Source organism: Budorcas taxicolor, chromosome 2 (assembly GCF_023091745.1).
Source record: "Budorcas taxicolor isolate Tak-1 chromosome 2, Takin1.1, whole genome shotgun sequence".
NCBI classification, from domain to species: Eukaryota; Metazoa; Chordata; class Mammalia; order Artiodactyla; family Bovidae; genus Budorcas; species Budorcas taxicolor.
Window position 1 is genome coordinate 170,744,555 of NC_068911.1, and position 27,701 is coordinate 170,772,255.

A 27,701-nucleotide genomic window follows, 5' to 3' on the forward strand; every position below is an offset into this window, starting at 1 on the left:
GACCGGGGCCGAGCGGAGGAGGTGGTAGCGCTGGCGGCGGCAGCGGCGGCGGCGGCGGCGCGCGCGGCGCTCGCTCGCAGGGGGCGGCCTCACGGCCGGCCCGCCCCGCCCCGCCCCGCGCGGCCTCCCGCCGCAGCGCCCCCTCCGCCCGGGCCCGGGATGGCGCTGCGGCCGCGCGGCGGCCCGGTCCTGACCCGCCTCGGGGCCCCGACCCCATCCCCCGCCGCCCCGATCGCTGCCGCACGAGCACGCGGCCGCGGAGGCACGCTCCAGGACGCTTTCTGCTCTTTTGCAGTCAGACCATTTGTTGGGCGTCCCCTGGGTGCCGGGCACCGTGCCAAGCCCCGAGATTTGAGAGGTGATCTACTTCTGGCAATCTGGATTTCCAGGGCCAGGCTTCACCACCCATCTCTGAAGACTTACTGGACAGGCATCTCCGGGGCCGGCAGGGATGGGCTTGGGACATAATCTGCTTGGAAGGCCAGCGGCCTGTTAATTACTGTCGTGAACTTCAAAGTGCCCAAGGAGTCTGTGCGGCACATCTTCTCTGCCCGCTTCACCCAGCTCTGCAATCTGGACCCAGACCCAGATTTCCTATCTCCTAATGGGGGGTGGATGCCACAGGGCCCCAGTGTTTTTCAAGAGTTCAGGGTGTATTCCTTTTCTATTGCTATGTAACAAATTACCACACATGTAGCGGCTTAAAACAACACATCTTTTATCTCACAAGTTCCAGGTCAGCGGCCCAGGACAGCTTAGCTGAGTCTCTTGCTTAATCTCAGAAGACTGCGGACAAGGTGTCAGCAAGGCTGCATGCTCGTCTGGAAACTCAACTGGGGAAGAAAACACCTGCAAACCCACTCAGACTTTGTGGGCAGAACTTATTTCTTATGACTGTCTGACTGAGGGCCTGGCTGACACCTGGAGGCCTCTCTGGGGTTCCAGAGGCCATCTGCAGTCAGTGGCTTGAGGTCATCCCAGTTCCTTGCCTCGTGGACCTCTCCAACACAGCTGCTTACTTCCCCAGGCTCACAAGGAGAGGCTCTAGCTCCAGGCTGCTAACTCAGAGTTTTATATAACATAGCTTATATATGTAACCGAAGTGACAGCCTGACACCTTCACCATGTTCTATAGGTGAGAAGCAAGTCACAGATCCCACTTAAAGTTGAGAGAATTACACAAAAGTGTGAATACCAGGGGGCAATCACTGAGGCTCACCTTAGTGTCTGTCCACCACACTGAGATTACTGGAAAGCTTAAGGAAAAGTATAGGAAAAAGAGACAACTGGAGACTAGGATAAGAGAAAGGAAGTCAGAATCCAGGATGCACAGGGGTAAATATAGCAACTGTGACCTTAAGGACCCTTAATTGTTACACATGCCAAAAGCCACTGAACCATGTCCTTGGTGCCACAGATTCTGGATTTGATGAGCCTCCCCTCTTGCTCCTTGGCTGTGGAACAAAGTTACAAAGCTCGACTCACAGGTTCAAGGACAGATTTCCTGTCCCACCTCAACTGGATCTTCTTGCAACCCTAATTCTGGCTCTTTGTCACTTTATAGAAACCAAAACAATCCTGTTTGATTGTCAGCTCCCCTCCTGTCTACTTCACATTTCTCTGTTTGTTTCTATCCTTTTCTCTCATCTTAAAGATGCAGGCCTCATTCTGTCCATGGCCAACCCTCCGTGGATGTCCTATCTCTCTTCCTGTTCATTGAGACTACAACTCATGCTCAGTTCTCCTCAATCAATTAAAAAGCAAAACTAAACTAAAAAACCAACCACAAAAACAACTTTCTATGTTTGGCTACCTCCTTAATAGCTTCAGATTTATCTTTTTCCCTCTCATTTGTTGTTTTTCAGTAGTTCAATCATGTCCGAATCTTTGCTACTCCATGGACTACAGCATGCCAGGCTTCCCTGTCCTTCACTATCTGCCAGTTTTCTCAAACCCATGACCACTGAGTTGGTGATGCCATCCAACCAGCTCATCCTCAGTAGCCCCCTTTCCCTCCTGCCCTCAGTCTTTCCCAACATCAGGGTCTTCTCAATGAGTTGGCTCTTCGTATCAGGTGGCCAAAGTATTGGAGCGTCCACTTCAGCATCAGTCTTTCCAATGAATATTGAGGATTGATTTCATTTAGGATTGACTGGTTTGATCTTGCAGTCCAAGGGACTCTCAAGTCTTCTCCAGCACCACAGTTCCAAAGCATCAATTCTTTGGTGCTCAGTTTTCTTTATGATCCAGCTCTCACATCCGTACATGACTAGTGGAAAAACTGTAGCTTTGACTATATGGACCTTTGTCAGCAAGGTGATGTTTCTGCTTTGTAACATTATATCTAGGTTTATCATAGTTTTTCTTCCAGGGAGCAAGTTTGTCATAGCTTTCTTCTTTTAATTTCATGGCTGTAGTCACTGTCCCCAGTGATTGTGGAGCCCGAGAAAATAAAATTTGCTATGAAGTGATGGGACCAGATATCATGATCTTAGTCTTTTGAATGTTGAGTTTTAAGCCAGCATTTTCACTCTCCTCTTTCACCCTCATCAAGAGGCTCTTCAGTTCCTCTTTGCTTTCTGCCATTCTTGTCTCTCACTCAGTTCAGTTCAGTTCAGTCGCTCAGTCGTGTCCAACTCTTTGTGACCCCATGAATTGCAGCACGCCAGGCCTCCCTGTCCATCACCAACTCCCAGAGTTCACTTAAACTCATGTGCATCGAGTCGGTGATGCCATCCAGGCATCTCATCCTCTGTTGTCCCCTTCTCCTCCTGCCCACAATCCCTCCCAGAATCAGAGTCTTTTCCAATGAGCCAACTCTTCACATCAGGTGGCCAAAGTATTGGAGTTTCAGCTTTAGCATCAGTCCTTCCAATGAACACCCAGGACTGATCTCCTTTAGAATGGATTGGTTGGATCTCCTTGCAGTCCAAGGGACTCTCAAGAGTCTTCCCCAACACCACAGTTCAAAAGCATCAATTCTTCGGTGCTCAGCCTTCTTCACAGTCCAACTCTCACATCCATACATGACCACTGGAAAAACCATAGCCTTGACTAGACGGACCTTTGTTGGCAAAGTAATGTCTCTGCTTTTGAATATGCTGTCTAGGTTGGTCATAACTTTCCTTCCAAGGAGCAAGTGTCTTTTAATTTCATGGCTGCAATCACCATCTGCAGTGATTTTGGAGCCCCCCAAAATAAAGTCTGACACTGTTTTCACTGTTTTCCCATCTATTTCCCATGAAGTGATGAGACCAGATGCCATGATCTTAGTTTTCTGAATTTGAGCTTTAAGCTAAGTTTTTCACTCTCCTCTTTGACTTTCATCAAGAGGCTTTTTAGTTCCTCTTCACTTTCTGCCAAAAGAGTGGTGTCACCTGCGTATCTGAGGTTACTGATATTTCTCCCAGCAATCTTGATTCCAGCTTGTGCTTCTTCCAGCCCAGCGTGTCTCATGATGTACTCTGCATATAACTTAAATAAGCAGGGTGACAATATACAGCCTTGATGTACTCTTTTTCCTATTTGGAACCAGTCTGTTGTTCCATGTCCAGTTCTAACTGTTGCTTCCTGGCCTGCATACAGATTTCTCAAGAGGCAGGTTAGGTGGTCTGGTATTCCCATCTCTTTCAGACTTTTCCACAGCTTATTGTGATCCACACAGTCAAAGGCTTTGGCATAGTCAATAAAGCAGAAATAGATGTTTTTCTGGAACTCTCTTGCTTTTTCCATGATCCAGCAGATGTTGGCAATTTGATCTCTGGTTCCTCTGCCTTTTCTAAAACCAGCTTGAACATCTGGAAGTTCACAGTTCACGTATTGCTGAACCCTGGCTTGGAGAATTTTGAGCATTAGTTACTCTTATTAAATAAGAATAGCTATTACTTCTTTAGTAAGAATAGCTACTACTTCCTTGTCACTTAATCATTTCTTAGCTTTTTGCAGCTTGGCTTCTATGTCACTCCCCCAAGAACTCTGTCTCCAGTGGATCCCAGTGGCCCATTTAGTGTGGTATAAACTGCCCATTCTCATCAAGGCCCACAGCTCCCAGCCTCTGCTACAGAGAGACCCTGGCTCCTGGCTAGTGGGATGTGAGCGGAAGTGGCATTTGTCGTTGTTTAGTCGCTCAGTCGTGTCCGACTCTTTTGTGATCACTGGACTGTAACTCACCAGGCTCCTCTGTCCATGGGATTTCCCAGATGAGAGAACACTGGAGTGGGTTGCCATTTCCTTCTCTAGCAGACCTTCCCAATCCAGGGATCGAACCTGTGCTTCTGCATTGACAGGCGGATTCTTTACCACTGAATCACCAGGAAAGCCAGAAGTGATAGGCTGTCTCATAAAACTCGCAAGTGCTGATCGCTGCTCTTCGTCCCATCTGCTTGTGGAATGAAGGAGACTCTGAGAACCTAGGAGAATATCAAGCCAGATGTGTCCATTCCAAGTTTCAAGGTCCCATTCCTTCTCAGTCACAGGAAAGGCTTAGTAAGACGGAATTCAACTGATCACATTCAACAACATGCACTATATTTTTGTTCTATTTGTAGCAAATAAGTCTGGTGACCACAAGAAATAAGAGATCTTTCATGGGCCATCATGGAAGCTCTGTGACTCTCTGACCATGATTTGAGCTGAGAGTTTAAAGGCCCCAGCTTGTCACTTTCTTTCCACAAGGACTCTGATGCTCTCAGAATTCCTTCTGTGGCCATCACCACTACAGTCCCTGTAGTCATCCTCACTGCCATAAGTCAAGTGCAACAACCACTTGGGCCCCAAGGCACTAGCTTTGGTCAGCACTCATCACAAATCACCACAGGGGATAATTTGATTAGTCATGTTGCCACAGCATGCCATGAATTAGCAGCATCACATTTCTCATTGGCAAGAAGCTCAACACATTCAAACACAAAGACACAACCAAAACAGTTCCCTAATCCCATCTTTTGAGTCGATTCCCTGGGACCCCTCCTAGCGCCAATTTCTGTACCCCTCAGGGTCCTCCCAATGAGAAAGAAACCACACAAGTCACTGGAGAAAATGTAATAAACAGAATGGTGAGCCATTCTAGGTATAACATTGTTATTAGTTATCTGAAAGGGTGAAAAGAAAACAGATTATATGGAGGCAGCAACAGTAAGAGGCATCTAAACTGCTAGGACTAGGAGAACAGAAGGAAGAGTTTGGAATTACTAAAACTTGGAAACTTAGAAGAGGGGTCTTTCAGAGTTGAAACTTAGACCTCTAAGTCTAGTGCTGGTGGAGGAGAGACCAACACTTCTGAGAAAGAGGTGCTACACAGATGGTGCTGGTGTCTCTGATTGGTACGCCATGAAGCGGGGTCTGCAATTTTTGGAAAAAACTGCAAGTGGATTCAGCTGCTGCTAAAAGGACGACACTGCTGCTGCTGGGGTGAAGGAGCATAGTTAGGATGATCTCACAGGAACAGGAAGCAAACTGAAGAAAGCAGTCTTTTCCTCCTCCTCTGACCTCACTATCTCCCTCTAGTGGCCTTTATTGGCAGAGTCAAACATAGAGCCCCCTGACAATAGCAATGTGATTTGCAAAGTCCCAGCTCCAGTATCTCATAGCAGAAAGTAGAAGGGTGGATTTGGAGCTAAAACAATAACTTAATAACTAGCACAGGTACCTTCATAAAGTATTGGAAGAAAGAGGTGAATTTAGGTGAGGATTAGCTGATTTTTCAAGCAGAGGAAGTCCAAAAACGATGGGCCTCTCAGGGTCACTAAAAGTGACTGTTTCTGGACTAGAAATTGTATAAGATTGAAAAAGTTCTCAGACAACATGAGTTGAAAGATGTGGTCATCTCTAAGGCAAATATCAGATGAAGACTGTGGCCTTCCCACTTATTATTTCAGATGACCTCAATGTAGCCATCATTACATTGGAAGTGAGGCAAGGGGCTATGGAGGAGATAAATATGTCAGCTTGAAAATTCTATCTAGAAAAGAACTGGAGAGTGGTTGTGTCACATGGATCTGACTAGAAGCAAATAGAGCAGAAATCTGTTGTGCTAATTTTGTGTCAACTTGCCTAGGCCACAGTATACATATATTTGGTCAAATATACTGGACATTTCTGTGAAGGTACTTTTCAGGTGAGAGTAACATTTAAGTCAGAAGACTTGAGTAAAGCAGATTATCCTCCATAAATTAACTGGGTCTCATCTAATCAGCTGAAGGCCTTAACAAAAAAAGACTGACTTTCTCTGAGAAAGAAGAAATTCTGCCAGTAGAGTGCCTTCAGACTTGAATTACATCAATTGTTCTATTGGGTTTCCAGCTGCTGGCCTACCCAGCAGATTGTGGACTTGCCAGCTTCCACAATCATATGAGCCAATTCATTAAAATCTCTCTATAGACAGATAAATAGATAGATAGGTATAGATACACACATATACACACAATCCTATTGGTTATGTTCCTCTGGAGAATTCTGACTTACACACCAAAAATATTTTGAGGTAATGGTATTGTCAAAGAAACCATGAGCCTACATTGAAAAACAACAAAAAAAAAACTTTGACAACATAAATATAACAGGAGATCTCAAAGGACCCTGAATAGCCAAAACAATTTTGAACAAGAAGAGTAAAGTTGGAGGTCTCACACTTCCTGATTTCAAAACTTACTACAAAGCTACAGTAATCAAAACAGTGTGGTACCAGCATAAAGAAAGGCATATAGATGAACGGAGTAGAACAGACAGCTTAGGAACCCTTGCATATATAGTCAAATGATTTTAATAAGGATTCTAAGACCTTTCAATGGGGAAAGCACAGTCTTTTCAATAAATAGTGCTGGGAAAACTGGATATTCACATGTATAAGAAAGTAAGAACTTTACCTTATTCCACATACAAAATTGGACCCAAAATGGATAAAAGACCTAAACATAAAAGCTAAAACTAAAACTCTTAGAAGAAAACATAAGGCAAAATCTTCATGATACTGGATTTGGTGATGACTTTTCTGCATATGATAACAAAAGCATAGGCAATAAGAGAAAAACAGATGCATTGGACCTCATCAAAACTAAAAATTTTGTGCATTGAAGGGTACTATCAATAGAGTGAAAAGGCAACACATGAAATGGGAAAAAATATCTGTTAATCACATATCTGATTAACATCCAAAATATATAAAGAACTTCAACAATTCAACAACAAAGAAACAACCCAATTTAAAAATGAGCAGGGCTTCCTTGGTGACTCAGTGGTAAGGAATCCGCATGCCAACGCAGGAGACATGGGTTCGATCCCTGATCCAGGAAGATCCCACACGCCATGGAGCAGCTAAGGCTGTGCACCACCCACACTGAGCCTGGGCTCTACAGCCCAGGAGCCATAGCTACAGATGCCCGTGCACTAGAGGCTGTGCTCGGCAGCAAGAGCAGCCACCGCAGTGAGAAGCCTGCAGGCTGCGGCCAGAGAGCAGCCCTGCTCACCGCAACTCGAGAGCAGCCTGCAGAGCAACAAAGACCTAGGACCACCAAAAGTAAATAACTGAAATTATAAAAAATGGGCAAAGGGTCTGAACAGACACTTTCCCAAAAGTATACAGACAGTCAATAAGCACATAAAAAGATGCTCAACATCACTAGTTATGAGGGAAATGCAAATCAAAACCACAGTGAGATACCACTTCATACCCACTAGGATGGCTAGTATTAAAAAAAAAAAATAGAAGAAGGGACGAGAAAGGAAAACAAGTGTTGGTGAGGATGTGGAGAAATCTGGATCCTTGTGCATTGCTACTGGGAATACAAAATGGTGCAACTGCTGTGAAAAACAGCATGCTGCTGCTGCTGCTGCTGCTAAGTTGCTTCAGTCATGTCCGACTCTGTGCGACCCCGTAGACAGCAGCCCACCAGGCTCTGCCGTCCCTGGGATTCTCTAGGCAAGAACACTGGCGTGGGTTGCCATTTCCTTCTCCAATGCATGAAAGTGAAAAGTAAAAGTGAAGTTGCTCAGTCGTGTCTGACTCTTAGCGACTCCATGGACTGAAGCCTACCAGGCTCCTCCGTCCATGGGATTTTCCAGGCAAGAATACTGGAGTGGGGTGCCATTGCCTTCTCCGAAAAACAGCCTAGCAGTTCCTAAAACAACAACAGCAGCAAAGGGTGAACATATGATCCAGCACTATATACTTCTCAGTATATACCTCAAAGAATTGGAAACAGGCAACTGTAATGTTCATATGCCTTCCCTGATTGTTCAGCTGGTGAAGAATTTGCCTGCAAAGCAGGAGATCCTGGATCAATTCCTGAGTCAGGAAGATCCACTGGAGAAGCAGTAGGCTACCCACTCCAGTACTCCTGGGCTTCCCTGGTGGCTCAGCTGGAACAGAATCCACTTGCAATGTGGGAGACTTGGGATGGATCCCTGGACTGGGATGATCCCCCAGAGAAGGGAAAGCTCCAAACTCCAATATTCTGACCTGGAGAATTCCATAGACTGTATAGTCCATGGGGTTGCAAAGAACTGAACAGGACTGAGCGACTTTCACTTTTACTTTTCAATCGGCTTCTCTTGTAGTTCAGTCAGAAAAGAATCTGCCTGCAGTGTAGGAGACCCCGGTTTGAACCCTGGGTTGGAAAGATCCCCTGGAGAAGGAAACGGCAACCCACTCCAGTATCCTTGCCTGGAAAATCTCATGGACAGTGGAGCCTGGTGGGCTGCAGTCCATGGGGTCGCAAAGAGTCGGGCAAGACTGAGCGACAAATACTTAAATTACTTTTCAATGTTCATTAGTAGCATTATTTGAAATAGCCAAAAGGTGGCGCTATCCAAGTATATCCATCAACACACAAATAGATACAATACATAGAAGACAATACGTGGAATAAATGCAATAACATTTCATTGTCATATCTTTTTGCCCTTTCACCAGTACTTTTGCCTGGAGAATGCCATGGACGGAGGAGCCTGGTAGGCTATAGTCCATGAGGCCGCTAAGAGTCGGACACGACTGAGCAACTTCACTTTCACTTTTCACTTTCATGCACTGGAGAAGGAAATGGCAACCCACTCCAGTGTTCTTGCCTGGAGAATCCCAGGGACGGGGGAGCCTAGTGGGCTGCTGTCTATGGGGTCGCACAGAGTCGGACACGAATGACATGACTTAGCAGCAGCAGCAGCACTCTGAGAAGAAAAGGAAACATACACCCATATGAATGCACAGTTCCAAAGAAAAGCAAAAAGAGGTAAGAAAGCCTTCCTAAGTGAACAATGCAAAGAAATAGAGGAAAACAATAGAATGGGAAAAACTAGAGATCTCTTCAAGAAAATTAGAGATACCAAGGGAACATGACCCAGATAACCACGATGGTGTGATCATTCACCTAGAGCCAGACATCCTGGCTCTAGGTCAAGTGGGCCTTAGGAAGCATCACTATGAACAAAGCTAGTGGAGGTGATGGAATTCCAGTTGAGCTATTTTAAATCCTAAAAGATGATGCTGTGAAAGTGCTGCACTCAGTATGTCAGCAAATTTGGAAAACTCAGCAGAGGCCACGGGACTAGAAAAGGTCAGTTTTCATTCCAATCCCAAAGAAAGGCAATGCCAAAGAATGTTCAAACTACTGCACAATTGCACTCATCTCAGTTCAGTTCAGGTGTGTCCGACTCTTTGCAACCCCACGGACTGCAGCATGCCAGGATTCCCTTTCCTTCACCAACTCCTGAAGCTTGCTCAAACTGATGTCCACTGAGTCGGTGATGCCATCCAACCATCTCATCCTCTGTTGTCCCCTTCTCCTACTGCCTTCAATCTTGCCCAGCATCAGGGGCTTTTCCAGTGAGTCAGTTCTTCGCATTAGGTGGCCAAAGTATTGGAGTTTCAGCTTCAGCATCAGTCCTTCCAAGAATATTGAGGACTGATTTCTTTTAGGATTGAATGGTTTGATCGCCTTGCTGTCCAAGGGACTCTCAAGAGTCTTCTCCAACACCACAGTTCAAAAACATCAATTCTTCAGCACTCAGCTTTCTTTATAGTACAACTCTCACATCCATACATGACTACTGGAAAAACCATAGCTTTGACTAGACAGGAGCTCATCTCACTGCTAGCTCAAATTCTGCAAGCCAGCCTTCAACAGTACTTGAACCGTGAAATTCCAGATGTTCAAGCTGGATTTAGAAAAGTCAGAAGAACCAGAGATCAAATTGCCAACATCCACTGGATCATCAAAAAAGAGAGTTCCAGAAAAACATCCACTTCTGCTTACTTGACTACACCAAACCCTTTGACTGTGTGGATCACAACAAACTGTGGAAAATTCTTCAAGAGATGGGAATACCAGACCACCTGACCTGCCTCCTGAGAAATCTGTATGCAGGTCAAGAAGCAAGTTAGAACCAGACATGGAACAACAGGCTGGTTCCAAATTGGGAAAGGAGTACATCAAGGCTGTATATTGTCACCCTGCTTGTTTAGCTTACATGCAGAGTACATCATGTGAAATGCCAGGCTGGATAAAGCACAAGCTGGAATCAAGATTGCTGGGAGAAATATCAATAACCTCAGATATGCAGATGACATCACCCTTATGGCAGAAAGTAAAGAGGAACTAAAGAGACTCTTGATGAAAGTGAAAAAGGAGAGTGGAAAAGTTGGCTTAAAACTCAACATTCAAAAAACTAAAATCATGGCATCCATTTCCATCACTTCATGGCAAATAGAGGGGGAAACAATGGAAGCAGTGACAGACTTTATTTTCTTGGGCTCCAAAATCATTGCAGATGGTGACTGCAGCCATGAAATTAAGATGCTTGCTCCTTAGAAGAAAAGCTATGACCAACCTAGACAACATATTAAAAAGCAGAGACATTACTTTGCCAACAAAGGTCCGTCTAGTCAAAGCTATGGTTTTTCCAGTAGTCATGTATGGATGTGAGATTTGGACCATAAAGAAAACTGAGCACCGAAGAACTGACACTTTTGAACTGTGTTGGGGAAGACTCTTGAGAGTCCCTTGGACTGCAAGGAGATCCAACCAGTCCATCCTAAAGGAAATCAGTCCTCAATATTCATTGGAACGACTGATGCTGAAGCTGAAACTTCAATACTTTGGCTACCTGATGCGAAGAACTGACTCACTGGAAAAGACCCTGATGCTAGGAAAGATTGAAGGCAGGGGGAAAAGGGGACGACAGAGGATGAGATGGTGAGATGGCATCCCTGACTCAATGGACATGAGTTTCAGAGAAATCTGGGAGTTGGTAAAGGACAGGGAAGCCTGGCGTGCTGTAGTCCATGGGGTTGCAAAGAGTCAGATATGACTGAACAACTGAACAATAATAACACACCTACAATGGAATGTCATTTAGCCTTAAAAAGAATGGAAGTATTTTTAAATCTATTTTTTATTGAAGCATAATTGATTTTCAAAGTTAATTTCTGCTGCACAGCAAAGTGACTCAGTTATACATATACATACATTCTTTACATTTTTTTTTCTCTTTTTTTGGCAGCACTGCAGAGCTTGTAGGATCTCAGTTCCCCGACTAACGACTGAACCTGGATCATGGCAATGAAAGCCTGGAATCCTAACCACTAGACCACCAGGGAACTCCCTATATGTTTTTTTATATTCATTTCCATTATGGTTTATCCTAGGATATGAATATAGTTCCCTGTGCTAAACAGTAGGAACTTGTTTATCCATTCTATATAAAAAAGGAAATTTTCACACCTTCTATAATATGGATGAACCTTGAAGTGGTGATGGTTGCACAACAATGTGAATATTCTTAATGCCACTGAACTTTATACTTAAAAATGGTTAAAACGATGAACTTTATGTTTTGCATATCTTACCTCCTCCCCACACACATACATAGGCTTTTGGCTAGCCAAGATTTAAAGTAACTTTTAGGCTCTCCATTGCTTGTACCAGCAAGAAGTGGCTGAACGTTCACCAAGGAGGTCATACTTCCCAAAGCCCATTTCCTGTGTGGTCACGAAGAATAAACAAGCCAGGAGCTGTGAGAAGGGTGGAGAACAACAGACAAAGAAGTCTTTCCGAGAGCAAGTCAGGGTTAACCAAGGAACTCTCCCCAGGCCCAGGGAAGAGAGCTTTGACAAGTCTGACCATTAGAGATTCAGAACTGCTTTGGAAGTGACAGTTTTACATCTTCCATTCTCTCCTTTTCTGAATAGGAGCTTACACTGAGGTTACCCTATTTTTGCTCTATCATTGCATATTTTCTTGTAGGGTATGGATAAAAACTCCCAACAAAGGAGCAGATGGATTCACAAGAGAATGCCACCAAACTTTTTCTTATGGGTGTGTATACTTTTTTTTTTTTTTTTTTTGAGTATAGCTGATTTTGGGCTTCCCAGATGGTTTAGTGGTAAAGAATCTGCCTGCCAAGCAGATGTGGGTTTGACCCCTGGGTTGGGGCAGATCCCTTGGAGAAGGAATTGGCAACCAACTGCAGTATTCTTGTCTGAGAAATCCCATGGACAGAGGAGCCTGGTGGGCTATAGTCCATGGGCTCGCAAAGAGTTGAACCAAACTTAGTGGCTAAATAACAACAACATAGTTGATTTACAGTACAGTATTAATTTCAGGTGTACAGCAAACTGAATCAGTTATATATATACATATATCCACTCTTTTTAAGAATCTTTACCCAGGGATAACTTGGTTTTTTAGTTCATAATCACCGTAAGGAACCATATTAGAAGATGGCTGAGCGATCTGGAGCTGAATAGGGTAACTAGATGGGATGTGGGAGAATCTCCCTTGGGAAGGGTAACTGTTCTTTCTGTGGGAAGGGCAGAAACAGGCATTTGATTCAGAAACACAGACAGAGGCATACTGTGACACACAAATATCTGTGTTCTCTTTGTCCTAAACTCATAGCCACTTCACTTCCCACTAGGGTTGCCAATTTAGCAAATAAAAATACAGTATACCCAATTAAATTTGAATTTCAGATAAACAATGAAGAACTTCTTACATGTCTCCTACAATATTTGGAACATAATTATACTGAAAAAATATGTCATTTACCTGAAATTTAACTGAGCATCCTATATTTTATCTGGCAGCTCTACTTCCCAACCTCCCTTGGGAGTTAGATGTGGCCATATGGCCGAGTTCCAGTCAATGGAATGACAGTGAAAGTGACGTACAACTCTCCCAGCTCTGGACCCTGAAAACTTCTCTGCAAGCAGAGGACTCTGAGCATCTATCTGAAGGACGGCAGGGTCAGGAAACGGAAGCAGCCTGGGTCCCAAATGACCTGGTGGAGCAGGCATCCCTCCCCAAATCTCTACTAGACTATGATGTGAGCAAGAAAAGTCTTTTATTATTAAACCACTGAGTTTGGGGAGTTGTTACTGCAGTTAGCCTACCCTGATTAATATCCCTAATCCCTAAATTCAATAGCTTTTCTCATCCTTTCCCTAACAGCGTATGAGCCTGGTAACCGTTTCTTTCTTCTTCTTTTTCTGGCCATGCAGCAGCATGTGGGATCTTAGTTCCTTGACCAGTGATCAAACAAGTCTTAGTTGGACCTCCAGGGAAATCCCCATTTCTTTCTTCTTGAAACTCTCTTTTCCACCTGATACTATTTGTTCCTGGTCTTTCAGTGACAATGACAATGATGATGATGATAATGACAATAAAAAATAGCTACCGTTCATGAAGTTCCTCCCATGCGCTAGGTGCTGCGCTAGTGCTTTATCAGGCTTCTCATTGAATCTTCGTAACTACTCCGTACGGTAAGTGATATCACCCCCATTCTAGAGACGTCCCATCCAATATCGTGGCTGCTGTAATTATCCTGTCAGTGTGGATAGCTCCCCGACCCCCCCCCTTTGTCTCCAGTTCCACCTTTCCTGGCATATGAACGTGCTGATGGCACTGTACACTCAACATGTCCGAAATGCAGCTATTCCTTGGTTAGTCCTTTTCATTTGCACAACAACCCTATGAGACAAACAATGTCATTGTTCATATCTATGAGGTAGATCGTGTTATCCACGTTTTACAGATGAGCACACAGAGGCCTAGAGATTCAGTGCCTTGCTCACCTTTACACAGCTAGTACGCAGTGGAGCTGAGCTTGTGGCTTTCAAGGCTTAGATCTCAACAACAACACACCTCAAGTTCCACTCAAACTGAGCCCTCCTTGTTCTGTTCTGTTTCCTGTTTCTTATACTCATTCTCTGGCCTTAACTTTCAAAGTCTATCCCTTGTGAAGTCTTTTCAAGTATTTCAAGCTGGGAGGGACTTCCATCTTGTGTGAATTTACAGTGTACTAACTCTGTAATGTGGGGTCCTCCCTGGTGGCTCAGCAGTAAAGAATCTGCCTGCAATGCAGAAGATGTGGGTTCGATCCTTGGGTCGGGAAGATCCCCTGGAGAAGGGAATGGCTAGGCACTCCAGTACTCTTGCTTGGAGAATCCCATGGACAGAGGAGCCTGGCGGGCTACAGTCCATGGGGTCGCAACAGTCAGACACGACTGAGTGATTAAAATACCACCAATTCTTATATCACACTTACTCTTTCCTAAGTAAAATTCATCCTCATCACAGGTAAGTTCAAGTAGAGAAATACAGAGCAAGAAGTTTTTAAGTGTCTCTTCATTCCCCAGAATTTATCAGTTTTTCCCTTGATTAACGGTCCTGTGTTTCTGCTAGAAACTCTATCAAATAGCTATTTGAGGACAAGAGGCACGCCAGTCTTATTCCCCTAAAATAGGCATTACTAAACAATTGCTCAAAGAATCAGTTTCAAATCCCCTAAGCCTACACACACTACATGTTTTAGATGAAAGTGAGAGGGCTGGGTCAAGAAAAGTGATTTTTTTTTCCAGGGAGGCTGGTAAAGACATGTCAAACACTCCCTTCTCCTCCCACCTTCATTAAAGAACAAAAAAGCATCTACTTCTAGGTACATGAAGGGTCTGGTTTCTGTTTTAGCTGGGTCTCAGAAGGAAATGACTTTTCTCTGAAATTGTAGAAGCCCAACCCAGCTGCAGCATTGTTAGACCTCAGGGTAAACAGGAAGCTTCCTGACTTGGGCCCTTCATGTCCCTCTCCCAGACTATTAAAGACTGTTAATAGGATAGTAAAAAGACAGCTGCTGGCCATAAAATCAGCCCATTCCTTAGTTCCTTAGAGAACAGCAACCATATCCCTCCAAGGTCAGAGGGAAAACGGTGTCTGTCCCAGGTCACACCAGGTGTGTCCACCTAGCTGGGGTTCTCAGTTATCTCCTCTACGATCAACTGTAACTAGATTGGTCTTTGCAAAATACCAGAGTGATTTAATTCCTTGACATTAGTTGAGAAGGAGAGGTTCCAATTTATAAGGGTTTCTGGTCCTTGAAATCATTTGTTTCCGGGGTGATGAGATACAGTGTGAAGGTTAAGCTGAGGCTGCCAAAGCAGTGAAATCACCCCCTAAACTATGGAGTCTGAGTCACCTCTTCCAGTAGGGGAATAATCGGTCCTGATTACCCGCCAAAAGCGGCAGCGAGGTGCATCCATGAGGGCAATCCGCCTAGTGCCCCTCCCTCTGCAGTGAAGAGCTGACTCAGTACCTCAACTCTTCCTGCACACAAGGTGGAAGGCCCCAGACTTGCAGCTGTTGCTGAGGAGAGAGGGAGCAGTTTCTGCCAACTGGAGGGACACTAGGGCAGCGGTGATCATCTTTTGCCAAGGGCACTCGGGTGTCTTGGCAGAAGGCAGAGGGCTGTCCCGATCTGTGTGTACATTTTCAGAAGCACTTGACTCTGGACCAAATTCTCTCAGCTGTGCTAAAGCTGGGCCGATGGATGGGAAATGCTTATTGGCCAGGCTGACTAGGAGCTCCAACAGAGGGTGCTGGGGCTCAGCCAGGAGCGTCCCTTCAGCTGGCAAGTTGAGCTTTCAGCCATGGTCAGAGGGAGTGTGTCATAATTCTAACTCTCACAGGGCTCTCCAGAAGCTGCTTATCCATCTATTTTGAAGTTTCTGCTTGCTGGAATTTTTGGTTCAAATGGGGAACGAGTTGTGATGATGCAGAACCTCTTACCTGGCTCAAAGAATTGAGAAAAAGTAGCTCAGCAGGGATCAAGGTTTTTACAACTATACAGACAGGCCCATAACCAAACGGGGGCCAGAAGATACCATTTCATTCAACCATGGACTTACCTACGATTTATCAACGCCTGCTGCTGTGACGGTTCCTCTGATCCTTGTCTACTAATAAAGCAAGCACAGGCACTCTGGAAGGGAAGGAAAACCAGTCACCGCTCACCGAGCTGAACATCTAGTTGCCTTGGGCAGGTTTACTAACACACAACAGGAGCCTTAGTTGCCAATGTCAGTGCTTTTCCTCATTCAAAGGAAAGGTCACTGAAGTTACTCCTCAGAGTTGCACCTGAGAAGACGGAGAGTTTCTTCTAAGTGCTGAAAATAGGAGAACTGGGTATTTTTCTCCAGTAGGCTAATACAGTTTCCCCTTAGTTTCAGAGAGGTAACTGAGGCTCGGGAAGCTCTTCCTAGGGCACAGCTGCTAAGTGGGGTTTCCTGGGGGACCAGAATCTAGGCCTTCTGCCTCCTCATGCAGTGTTCTTACCATGACTTTCTCCCGCAAATAACTTGATGCAGAGTATGTGGCAGGGTCTCAGCCCTTAATTTATATTATTTTGTAAATCTTTATTTTTTAAATTATTTTTGGCTGCACTGGGTCTTCGGTGCTATCTGTGGGCTTGCTCTTGTTGCAGTGAGCAGGGGCTACTCTTCATGGTGGTGCACAGCTTCTCACTGTGGTGGCTGCTCAGGTTGCACAGGCCTTCAGTAGTTGCTGCATGTGGGCTTAGCAGTTGTGGTTCACGGGCTCAGCTGACCCATGGCATGTGGGAATCTTCCCTGGCCAGGGATCAAACCTGTGTCCCCCTACATTGGCAGGCGAATTCTTAATCATTGCACCACCGGGGAAGTCCTGTATTATTTTTTTTGAAAGATAATTTATGGGATTTCCCCGGTAGTCCAGTTTAGTGCTCTCACTGCAGGAGCCCGGGTTTAATCCCTGCTTGGGGAACTAAGGTCCTGCAAGCCAGTACAGCAATAAAAATAAAAAGGTAATTCATTACAGATATAAACAAAAGTTGTTTAATTTGCATATCTTTCATATAAATAAGTGAACAAATCATGAAAAAACTCATCAGAAACAACATCCCATTTGGAAAAGATGGTCCCATTTTACTTACTATTGCTGCTACACTGTTCAGGCGTCCATCATCATCACTGTGTGGACTATGACCAGCTTGTCAGCTAGAGCCTTTGATGAAATTTATATTTAAATTTACACGTGGGTAGGTGGTAAGCTTAAGACTATCTCTGCTAAGATTGACTGACAACACAGATCTGGAATAAGATTTCTTCCTTTATAGAGAAACCAGTTACTACTTTAAAATTAACCACAGCAAGGACCAGAAAGGGCTCTCTAGAGGCTTTCACTTCTTCCATTCCTAACCAATGTTCAGCTAGAGAGAGAGGTTCTAATGGACAGAGTAAGGATTCCAGGGAGCACAGGCAGCCCCAGAGTGTATTTGTACTTTCAGACCCTGGTTACGTCTGCTTCAGGCCTGTCCCCTAGGTCTCCAGGTTATGTCCAAGGCAGCCAGTTGCAATGGAGGAGTAGTCCCAAGAGCCAGTAAGTCACGAAGTAGCCTAGGATGCATCGTGTGACCAGAGAACAAGTTTTCCAGTTGTACAACAGTCCCATCATAGAGTTTCTGGGGACCTTTTGTCCTGGTGGGGGATGCCCTGCAGGAGGCTTCCCAGGCACAGCCTCTAGGGATCTCAGCAGCGGTTCTTGATCCAGAAGCAAGTGAGCTGAAAACCAGTACACAATAGGAGTGGAGGAGCATAAAAACCTGGTGAGAACCTGAAATCATAAAAGGAGGAAATCCACACATTTATTGGAATGTCACTGCCTCAGATGGGATGAGCCTGGGACTTCCCTGCTTCTGGGTAAACTATAGCTCCCAGACTAGGAATGCATTATGCTGGAAAAGATATTCATTCAGCAGAGCTTAGGATCTGCCTTATAAAGCTGTGTATAACACCAGCCAGGTGACTGCAATGTTATAAGTAAACACAGCTACAGACTAATTACCACAATAATGGGCCAATCAATACTCAAAACTCCATGGGGTCCATTTTTAGCCCAGGACCAGGACTCTAAACTCTAGGCTGGGGACGTCCCTGGTGGTCCAGTGGTTAAGACTCAGTGCTTCAAATGCAGGGCGCCTGGGTTCGGTCCCTAGTTGGGGAACTAGATCCCACACGCCACAACTAAAGATCCCAAGTGCCGCAACTCACACCTGATGCAGCCAAATAAATAAATAAATATTAAGCTCTAGGCTGCCCCTGGGGCTCTGGGAACCTGAAGCAGATGGTAAAGCAGGAGCAAAGCGGCAGGGGATCCTGTGGTTCAACACGGCCCCTCTGGGGGAGTCCAAAGCCAGGTCTCCAAATGGTCTCCCTCATCTCTGGAAACTCTAAGCTTTGCTGGCATTCACTCCAGTAGCTAATCTGGCTGCAAACACAGAATGCTACTTTCTATTTCCCCGTGCCTCTTATTCATATAGCTCGGAGAACTTTAGAGACAGCCAGTGTGCACCTCCGAGAGGCAGAAACTGCTGAGGAATGACCAGTGTGGAGACCAAAGACTTCCCCGCAGTCATGCTGACCTGAGGCCACAACCAGGAACCAAACCAATTGGATATACAACCAAACCCTTCCCACCTCCCTCCATCCTCACCACTGACCGAATACCGCACAAGACGGCCCCTCTGAAAACAGAGCCCCTGCCAGAGCTCAGAGTACCCCAGAAAGCTGGCATTCAAGGAGACATTCCAGGTACAGTGGTTATGTTAGGGGAAGGTCCCAGAGACATCCTCTGTGCTCATCCCTGTAACTCAGTCAGATCAGGTCCTTTTAGGACGCTCGTGTCTTCACCCATGCCCTTCCATCTACCAGAGTGCTCATCCTCTGCTTCTTAAACAGAATTCCTTCTTACTCTTCAGGACCCAGCCGACATATGATGCCCTTCTCGACTCCTTGACAGTTGACTACTGTTTCCTCCATGCTTCCACAATACTTTATCTCAAAAGGATCTCCTCTTCCATTCCGCTATACTGTAGTTTTACCTTTTACTTGTTAAATGTCTGCCTCTCCATTTTGACCGCAAGACCCACTAGGGCAGCAATCTTATCTTATTCATGTTCTATTCTCAGTGGTCTGACCCAGGGACTCACAATAAAAACACCCCCAAACAGTAGCTGAATGAATAAATTAGGTACAGGTCACTCAAATGGAAGAAGTTAGCTGTCTTGCCTGTTCCTGACCAGCGGGTTTGGCCTCTGTTCACACCTTTTCCCAGCCAGGAGTCCACCTCACCTGAACATGCATGCATAGACTGCCAAACAGCAGCAGCGCTGCAGCGTGGACCAGGTACACAAACACCCGAGGACTGAGGAATCCAGGTTCAGGCTTCTCTAGGGTCCTTTTGTTCTTGCTCCTTTGCATCCCAAGTGTAAGGAAGAGCCAAGGGTGGGTGGTCACATATGTCCAAGTTGCCCAGGCAACCAATATAGCCATCGGTGCAGCCAGTAGAAAATTGGGCACCTGCTTGAGTTCATAGTATCTCAAAAAGCCAACATTCCAATAGACATCCTGGATGTAGCTGTATATTAGGGGAAGTTCCCAGGAGCACCAAGGTGGCTTGTTTCCCTCCGCAGTTCGGTAGCCCTGGTCTACAGCTAGTTGCAGCAAGGGCTGAGGAATGGGGTGGGCTGAGCCTGGCAGACAGAACTGGGTATAGGCGTAATACTGAAAGAGGGCAAAGGGAAGGCCGAGTGTGAACACTGATAGGAACACAGAGCCCATCAGCTTCAAGAGCTGTCTCAGAGCATTCTGCACCGTGAGAGATGAGAAAAAGCCTTGGCACTGAGAATGTATGAGGAAGCCAATGTTGACTAGCCCATTGGAGCGTACACCAGTGGCAAGGGCGAAAAAGAGTCCACTAGTCCAGCTTCGGCCCCTTTCCAGCTGCCCCATGGCGCTGAATGTCAGGAGAGCAAATAGAGCTTCTGAGTAGCCAGCAGTCAGGAAGACATTGGCGGGGCTGAGGCAGAAGAGCAGCGCTCCATAAAAGGCCTGGCGGGGACAGTGCAAAACCAAACAGCCCAGGTCATGAAGTGCAAGTGCAGCCAGCGCGGAAAACAAGGAATTGAGCAGAGCTACTGAGATGAGCAAGCAACTCCGTAGGTTCAGCAACCCCCACAGGGGTCTCAGCAATTCAGCCCCCAGCAACAGGACCAGGGGGAAACCAGGGAAGAAGGCAAAGTTGTGCTCATACAGGTAGCCGTGCTCGGCAATGAACAGGAAGTGTTCAGCGTCCCAGTGAGACAGGCCACCCAGAAGACCTTCCACGAGTTGGTCTGCAGAGCCAGAGGGGCCGAGGCGAGGAGGAGAGAAGGCTTCTGCACGATGGTCTGGGATGATGGCGTTGAAGAGAGCCTGTCAGATGAAGAAGAACTAGTACTTTGGTTGAGCAAGTGGAAGAACTACCATTTAATAAAATGAGGAAGAAAAGACACGTTGGGGGAAGAATCATGAGTTCAGTGTGAAGTAGATGTTCCAGCGCAGAGGTCAATGAGGCAGGGAGACATATGAATCTTGAGGGTGAGGAGAACCATCAGGGGTGGAGATATAAATTTGGAAGTCATAAGTGGATGGATAGTACTAAAAGGTATGAGACTGAAAGAGATCACCCAGGGAAGAAGTGCAGATAGAGAAAAGAAGAGCTCTGAGGACTGGGTCCTGGACATGCCAACATTTAGAGGCCCAAAGAGAGTGAGGATCCAGCACTAATGGTAAAGGAGGAAGGGTCAGTGAGGTAGGGAGGAAACAGGAGAGCACAGTGTCACAGAACCAAGCAAAGCAAAGGAGTGATCGGCTCTGTTAAATGTGGTTGACAGGCCAAGTAAGATGGGAACTGAAACTGACCACTGGATTTAGCAATCCCGTGAAGGTCACCAGTGACTATGACGAGAGCTATTTCACTGAAGTGGAGGAGAGAGAAGACTGCCTAGACTGGGTTCAACAGAGAAAGGGAGAAGGGAAACAGTAGATACAGACAACTATTTGGAGGATTTTTGCTGTAAAGGGGAGCAGAGATGGGGTAGTAGGTGAACGATATTGTGGGATCAAGAGAAATCTTTTTCTTTTAAGTGGGAGGTGTTTGTTTGCCAACGGGAATAATCCAGCAGAACGGAAACCACTGTGTACACGAGTGAGAAAGGGAAGGGTTGATGGAGCAAGCAAAAGAGGATGGAATCTGCTACGGAAGCAGAGGAGCTGACCTTAGTTTAGAGAGGAGAGACAGCTCATGCCGCCTTCAGCAGTGAAGGTGCAGAGGTGCCGATGTAGGTTTGTGGATGGCTGTGGAGGAAGAATTCAGAAGGTTGCTTCTCATTGCTTCTATTTTCCTGAATTCTCATTCAGGAAAACAAGCTAGAGAAAAGGTGCTAGAGACCTGAGGAAGTAAAAAAAATGTGTAAAGTAATTTCTGACCCTAGCTCTCAAAATAGCCTGTGCACTAGATTTTCAAATACAAGATGCCTGGGTTTCTCCTCTGCTCCACAACATTAATGATTTAACCAGTATGGGGTACAGCCTGGGCTGCTGCTGCTGCTGCTAAGTCACTTCAGTTGTGTCCGACTCTGTGCGACCCCAGAGACGGCAGCCCACCAGGCTCTCCCGTCCCTGGGATTCTCCAGGCAAGAACACTGGAGTGGGTGGCCATTTCCTTTTCCAATGCAGGAAAGTAAAAAGTGAAAGTGAAGTTGCTCAGTCGTGTCTGACTCTTAGCGACCCCATGGACTGCAACCCACCAGGCTCCTCTGTCCATGGAATTTTCCAGGCAAGAGTACTGGAGTGGGGTGCCACTGCCTTCTCCGACAGCCTGGGCATTTAGGTTGTTTTTAGCCCTCCCAGGTGATTCTGATAGGCAGAAAAATTTAGAGAATACGTAGGGACTAGACCAGGGAAATACACTAAGATTGCCAGGCAGCACTAAGGACTCACTCCGGTTAATGGTATTGAATAAAAAGAGACTAGTTAAATAGAGTCGTATGCTTTTCTCTGAGCAGATGCAGGCGCAGAGTACACATGGAATTGAATTTAATCAAGGCTGGGCTTTTGTCTTGTGATTAAGACAGGAAGAAGGGAGCAAGTGAGTTGTACATGTATGCATGGTGGACCATGGACTATAAGCTGGGTAAGAAGCGGAGCTGAAGCCACAAGGTGAGTGAGGGACAGGGAAACAGAGCTAGAATCAATGGCTAAGTCCTGAGGGAGTAAACTGCAAAGATAGGAGATAGTGGTTAGATGTATCAGCTTTATTAATATTGAAACCACCAAGAAATATACAGTAATGCTGGAAAGAGCAAGAGTGAATTAGGAGCTAAAACCTTCAAGGAATGAGGAAGAATGAGCTGTCACTAGCAGAGATGACAGAAACAATGAGGGTTAACTGGGGATATAACCTGATGGCAGGAGTTTTAAAGCTGCCAGTGGGGGAGGGGAGGACAATGAAATAGCATTATTATTAAATGTGTTTTTCCCCATTAGATTGTCAGCTACTTAAGGGAAAAGAGATCGTGACTTCTTATACTCCCACCTAGCAATTCTTTGAACAGAGCAGGAACTTAATAAAATTTGGTGGCTGAGTGAACAGCACAGAGGAAACACGCTTGTTTCCAAATCACCACCTGAATTAGAACCCCTGCTTCCTGGTACTCTATCCCAGGTGCCATCCAGTCACAGCACTGCTTCCTTAGTTCTGCCAATCACTCAGCTGATGCTGGTTCAAAGTCATCATCAAGTCAGTTTTCCAAAGCCTGGCCACAGGAGTACAACCTCATTTTTAAGGCTCTTTCCTTTTTTGGTCAATTTCTTTACTAGGCCACTTTGAACACAGAAAACAAGTGGGACAGGACTGACAGTCACAGGGAACAGTCCTAGGCTTCAAGCTGAAGACCCTTTTAACTAAACCTGGGACCTAGCAGAGCCTGTTATGCCGCATATACTTGGGGAGGAGAGCGGAAAGGAGTTTTCCACAAAGGAACCAGCTATGAGCCTCAGAGAGAATGTGCTTATGATGACAGGCACACAGAATATGTTGACAGAACATCCCTAGGCTGCTGACGTACATTCAACAATAATAGATACTGTGGACCTACAAGCAGTGGGTTCTGTGCTAGGCACCATATATAGTTCATATATACCTGAAATCGGATTAAAATATCTATCAAGGGCAGTCGTGGAAGGGAAAGGGAGTTGCAAAATGCACTGGAGGTTGTGTGTGGGTGAGACAGGAAGGGAACACAGCTAGGGAAAGAGTAGAAGACACATGACTAAACAGATAAACACAGATGGTCTTAGGACAGTGCCCCTCTCTTTCACTCAACTGATTGATACTGTGCTCAGCCTCCTGGTTGGGGACCCAGGGTAATGCTTTGAGCTGTCATACCCTAAAGGCAAAAGGTTACAGAATGTGGTCTGGTGGAAAGATCACTAGGCCAGGGGTAAGGAAACCTGGGGTATGATTCTGGCCCTTTTCTAACTTGTCTTGTGACTTTAAGGAAGCCATTGAACCTTTCTGGGCCTCAGCCATTTCATGTGTAACATAAGAGATTAACAGATCACTTCTAAGAGTCCTGTCCACTTTCCAGCTGTGTGGTCTGGGTCTCTAGAGTTGTGCCCCACGTGGAGGGGCACATCTGGGAAACCGAAAGATGAGGCCTATTCTTAGCAAATAGCTCAGTCATGTGGCAACGGCATGTTCGGGACAAAAGATCAGAGACTGACCTGCAGCGCCAGAGTCAGGACACGGCAGCTGACTGCAAACCCCAGGACCTCTTTCCGGGATGGGTCCAGGGGCCACATCCTCTCACCACCAGGAACTCAGGGGGCCTGCTGCCAGGGCTGAGCTCCCTCAGGCTTCTAAACACCAAAATCCAAGGAGGAAATGTTACACATGGGCAGAAAGTCAATTCTTGAAAGCATTCTTCATAGAAACACCCTCCTGCTTCAGCATTATTATGGCAAACTTAACCACCTAACCTCCTAGATGAAGAAAAAGCATCTTAAAGGCACATGGGACTGCCTCCCGTCACTCTGAAGCACTGTATTCTTATAAGGGAAGTTCCACACTTCCTCTAGGCAGGAAGCTGGAAAGCTAAGCTCACAGAAAACCTTTAAGCGCCTGTTGAGAGCCCCTGTGTGGGAACTAAAGGCCTGGGTTCAAGTCCTGACTTTCTCATTCATACGTTTTCATTTTGTTCTTCTCAGCCTCAGTTTTCTAGGTGTAAGTGAGATTGGACTCTTTTTGTCTGTCTCATGAAATTGTCATGATGGCGAAATGGACTGAAGTGTGAAAAAAGTACTACCAAATCTACACTGCGGTTGCTATTATTTGGTGTGTGCCCTTTCCCTCTTGCCCAGAATAATAAACTAGGTCCCAAACCAGAGTCCCAAAAGTGGGGCATAGAACTGAACTGGAAGACCATAATGACTATACACTCTAGTTAAGCTCTCTGATGTGTGTTCAGTTGGTCTGTTAAGTGGAGAAGGAAAAGAAAACCACCACTCAGCAGGACTTCAGCCAGCTCATATTGCTAAAACAAACTGAGAGGGACGACAAAGTCGACTACTACAGATGGAGAAACTGTTATTTCCCATCTCTTCATTGGAATGGCAGCAATGTATAAACAACTGCAAAGCCATTCTGAGGGAAGGAATGCACTCTACGGCTTTCTTTCTTTTTTTTTTAAACACAATTCCTTGGGTTCACAGAAGTAGCAATGGCTCTTACAGAACCAGTCAGGAATCAGAAGGGAGGGCAGGAGCATCACAGGCAGCTCATCAACTTGGGGTGAAGAACTAACCCTAAAGGAAAAATACTGTACTTAAACAGAAAAATTAAGAGGGAGGGCTGGAAGACTTTCCTTTCTTAACACCAATCAAACCTTTAAGTATCACTTGTTTCTGGAATTCGGTGACCCTCACTAGACTATGTGATATGCTCTCATTACCCTCTTCCTTGTCTTTATAGTTACTGTTTATTTGTTTATGAGAGCAGGGGCTTTGTCTATCTTGTTCCCAACTATCCTTCCAGGGCCTCGCATTAAACCTGTGTTCTGATTTAGTGGAAGTGGCAGGAACTGGATATGGCTTCACCAGTTCACTGGCTCTGGATACAAAATCTCTGCTCCAAGTACTCCTCCCACCATGTCTCACGTTGAGAGCAAAACAAAGTCACAGAAGCCACAGGAAAATACAATTTCTCCAGAAGCAGCAGTTCTCTTTCTTCAGCACAAGGGGGCGCCTGTTGATTACTCCATCACCAGGAGGCCTGGAGGAAGGGAGGGGCCACCAACGCCACACCGATTTGCTCATCAAAATTCAGTTCAAAGGCAAGCTTTCGAAATCCCCAGAGAACAGCGGTAGTTTGTGAATCTACCCAACATTGCCAATATCTGACTCGCTGAATCGAGAGGAATCGTAGAAACAAGAACAGCCAACCTTACACGGCCGCTGGTTCTTTATCCTAGGATGAATTCACTTTTTCCCTTCCTTCACTTCCCACCCACATGCAGAAGAGTCGGGAACAGAAAAGCACATAACCCACCTCTGCCTCTTCACCAGGCTTCCATTCTTCCTTTCGTCTCTCCAGACTCAAGCTCTAGACCCAGCGACCACAGAAGACGTGTAGCCTACACTTAGTTTGCAGGCAAACCAAGTGAAAACAAGAATAAAGCCAGTGAGCTCTCCCTCTCAGCTAATTGCCCTCACTTCCCAACAACCCCTTTACGAAAGCAGACTCTGAACTGGCAGGACACTTACAGAGCAACTAGTTTTACTCTCTTTTCCCTTGAGATAAATATGCCCCAGGTAAGTGAGTAATAAAAACTCTCCAGAGTTTTTACACAGAGAGCTCATTAGACCCTGTGTAATTACCATCGCCATTTTACAGATGTGGAAACTGAGGCTCACAAGTATCAAGTGGCACACCCAAGGATATATTTAAGGAGAATATCTTTTTTTTTTTTTTTTTTCTGTCCGAAACATCAGTCTTTCCACCAGCCCTCACTCCTGCCAAAGCGGATGCGCTCTTTCAGAGTCAGGATTTCCCAACCCCAAGCTCAGTGCTTGTCAGGTGACAGCGCATGCTGTTGTATGCTTACGGCAGGGAGGGTCCCATCTGAGCAGACAGGAAAACCTGCTGAATCGGAGCCCTGGACGCCCTGGGTAAGACTAACATCCTCGGGGGCAAGGGGTGTTGTTCGGACCCAGGGTCCTCGGGACCAGAGGCCTTGCTGGCCGCCGGCTTCAGGGGCCACCTTCTGCCCTCCCACCCTGGTCCGAAGCCCGTTCCAGCCGTTTCCTTTTCGACAAGAGTCCCAAGCAGAGATTGGGCATCTCCTCTGCCCAAAGGGCCACAGCTCAGGGGTTACTCCGGAGGGGGCCGGCGACGCCTGGCCCGGCCTACGACCGGAAGGCAGGGGAGGGCGAGAGGCTGTAAAGGAAGAGGCGGCACTGGGAGGCCGCTCTGGCGGAGGGGCGGGGCTCTTCGCTTCTCGGCGGCCTCCGCCTCATTTCCCTCGGCCTCCGTTTGACGATTTCCCTCCCCCCACCCAACTCAAAACTCCTAGGCTCCGAAGCTGACGCCGGGTCCCCAGCGCCGGCGGGTCTCAACCTCTCAGGCGGGGCCCGAACCTTAGCTCCTCCATCCGGGGCTCCGAGCGGGCGCGCCTGCGCACTTGCTCCGCGGACGGCGGCCCCGCCCCGCTCCTGCCGGGAGTCGGAGCTGCCCCGCCCCCCTCCGCAGCGGCCATGTTGACTCCGGGAGAGCGGGGCGGGGACGGTATAGCCCCGCGACTCAGCGCCCCTCTGCCTTGACCCCTGCCAGCCCTGGTGACACCTGAGGAGTCCCCGCTCCGCCAGCCCCTTCCCCCGCCTTCAGTTAGTCCTCCAGGGCTGCTGTCTCAGCGTCAGTACTCTTGGCCCAGTTCGAACCACCCCTCAAACATCCATAAGTTCCCTTGAGGGCCGAGGCCCTCGGAGTCGGGGGCTGCCCTGCGGCCCCTTCACGGAAGCCAGAGCCGCATTTTCCCTGCTGTCAGGCAAGAACAGCTCAGCACAGGGCCTGGCACACAATAGCTGTAGTTTGAGTAGAAAGAAAAGCCTTCTTGGGGTTTCTGTGGCCAGCAGCGGCACCCCGCGTCTTGGGTGTGAAGAAAGTGGGGGTTCCCCCTGACTTTCCCCTCCTCCGGCTACTAGGGACCTTCTGTCCTGCCTCAGTCCTCAGCCCCAAGTCAGGTGGCTAATGAGGGTGGTGAAGGAAACTTAAGAGAACGCCCGCCACGACTCCTTTCTCCTTCACTGAAGCCGTTTTTCTCGTAGGAAGTGGGGCCAAAAAAGAAGAAAAAAGCTAACAACAAAACCGTCTGTTAGGGAGGAGCGGCCAGTTGGTACCCCTGTAACGGAAACTGTTAGAACAACTTTGCACCCTCCTTAGAGGAAATAGATAATAAATCCTTCTCCGTTGGTGGATTTCTCGTTTCTCAGGATTCCAGAGCCCTTTGTGGTTTCAGTTATCTGCCCT

General features: G+C 46.5%; 1 protein-coding gene across 4 annotated transcripts; it reads right to left on the reverse strand.

The window, feature by feature from the left end:
- Positions 1–17,200: 17,200 nt before the first annotated feature.
- PIGV (phosphatidylinositol glycan anchor biosynthesis class V) lies at positions 17,201–26,849 on the reverse strand. Of its 4 annotated transcripts, none has more exons than XM_052662261.1 (5): positions 26,813–26,849; positions 25,725–25,809; positions 23,903–24,037; positions 19,427–20,548; positions 17,201–17,909 (listed from the first exon to the last, which is right to left on the reverse strand). In XM_052662261.1, exons 3-5 carry the CDS (start codon positions 23,978–23,980, stop codon positions 17,628–17,630), a joined length of 1,482 nt encoding a protein of 493 aa, XP_052518221.1. In that variant the 5' UTR covers positions 23,981–24,037; positions 25,725–25,809; positions 26,813–26,849; the 3' UTR covers positions 17,201–17,627. The 4 variants fall into 4 exon arrangements, with proteins under 4 accessions (XP_052518221.1, XP_052518214.1, XP_052518208.1 ...); XM_052662254.1 differs by having other exon boundaries at positions 26,281–26,827; XM_052662248.1 differs by having other exon boundaries at positions 25,725–25,814; positions 26,281–26,827.
- Between the last annotated feature and the right edge of the window lie 852 nt (positions 26,850–27,701).

Coding starts and splice junctions, on each gene's coding strand:
- PIGV (XM_052662261.1), bottom strand. CDS start 23,980: ATGTGGCCCCTGGACCCATCCCGGAAAGAGGTCCTGGGGTTTGCAGTC. Junction 20,549..23,902: donor TCCTGACTCTGGCGCTGCAG/GTCAGTCTCTGA, acceptor TTCATCTGACAG/GCTCTCTTCAACGCCATCAT. Junction 17,910..19,426: donor GTCTATGCATGCATGTTCAG/GTGAGGTGGACT, acceptor TTATGATTTCAG/GTTCTCACCAGGTTTTTATG.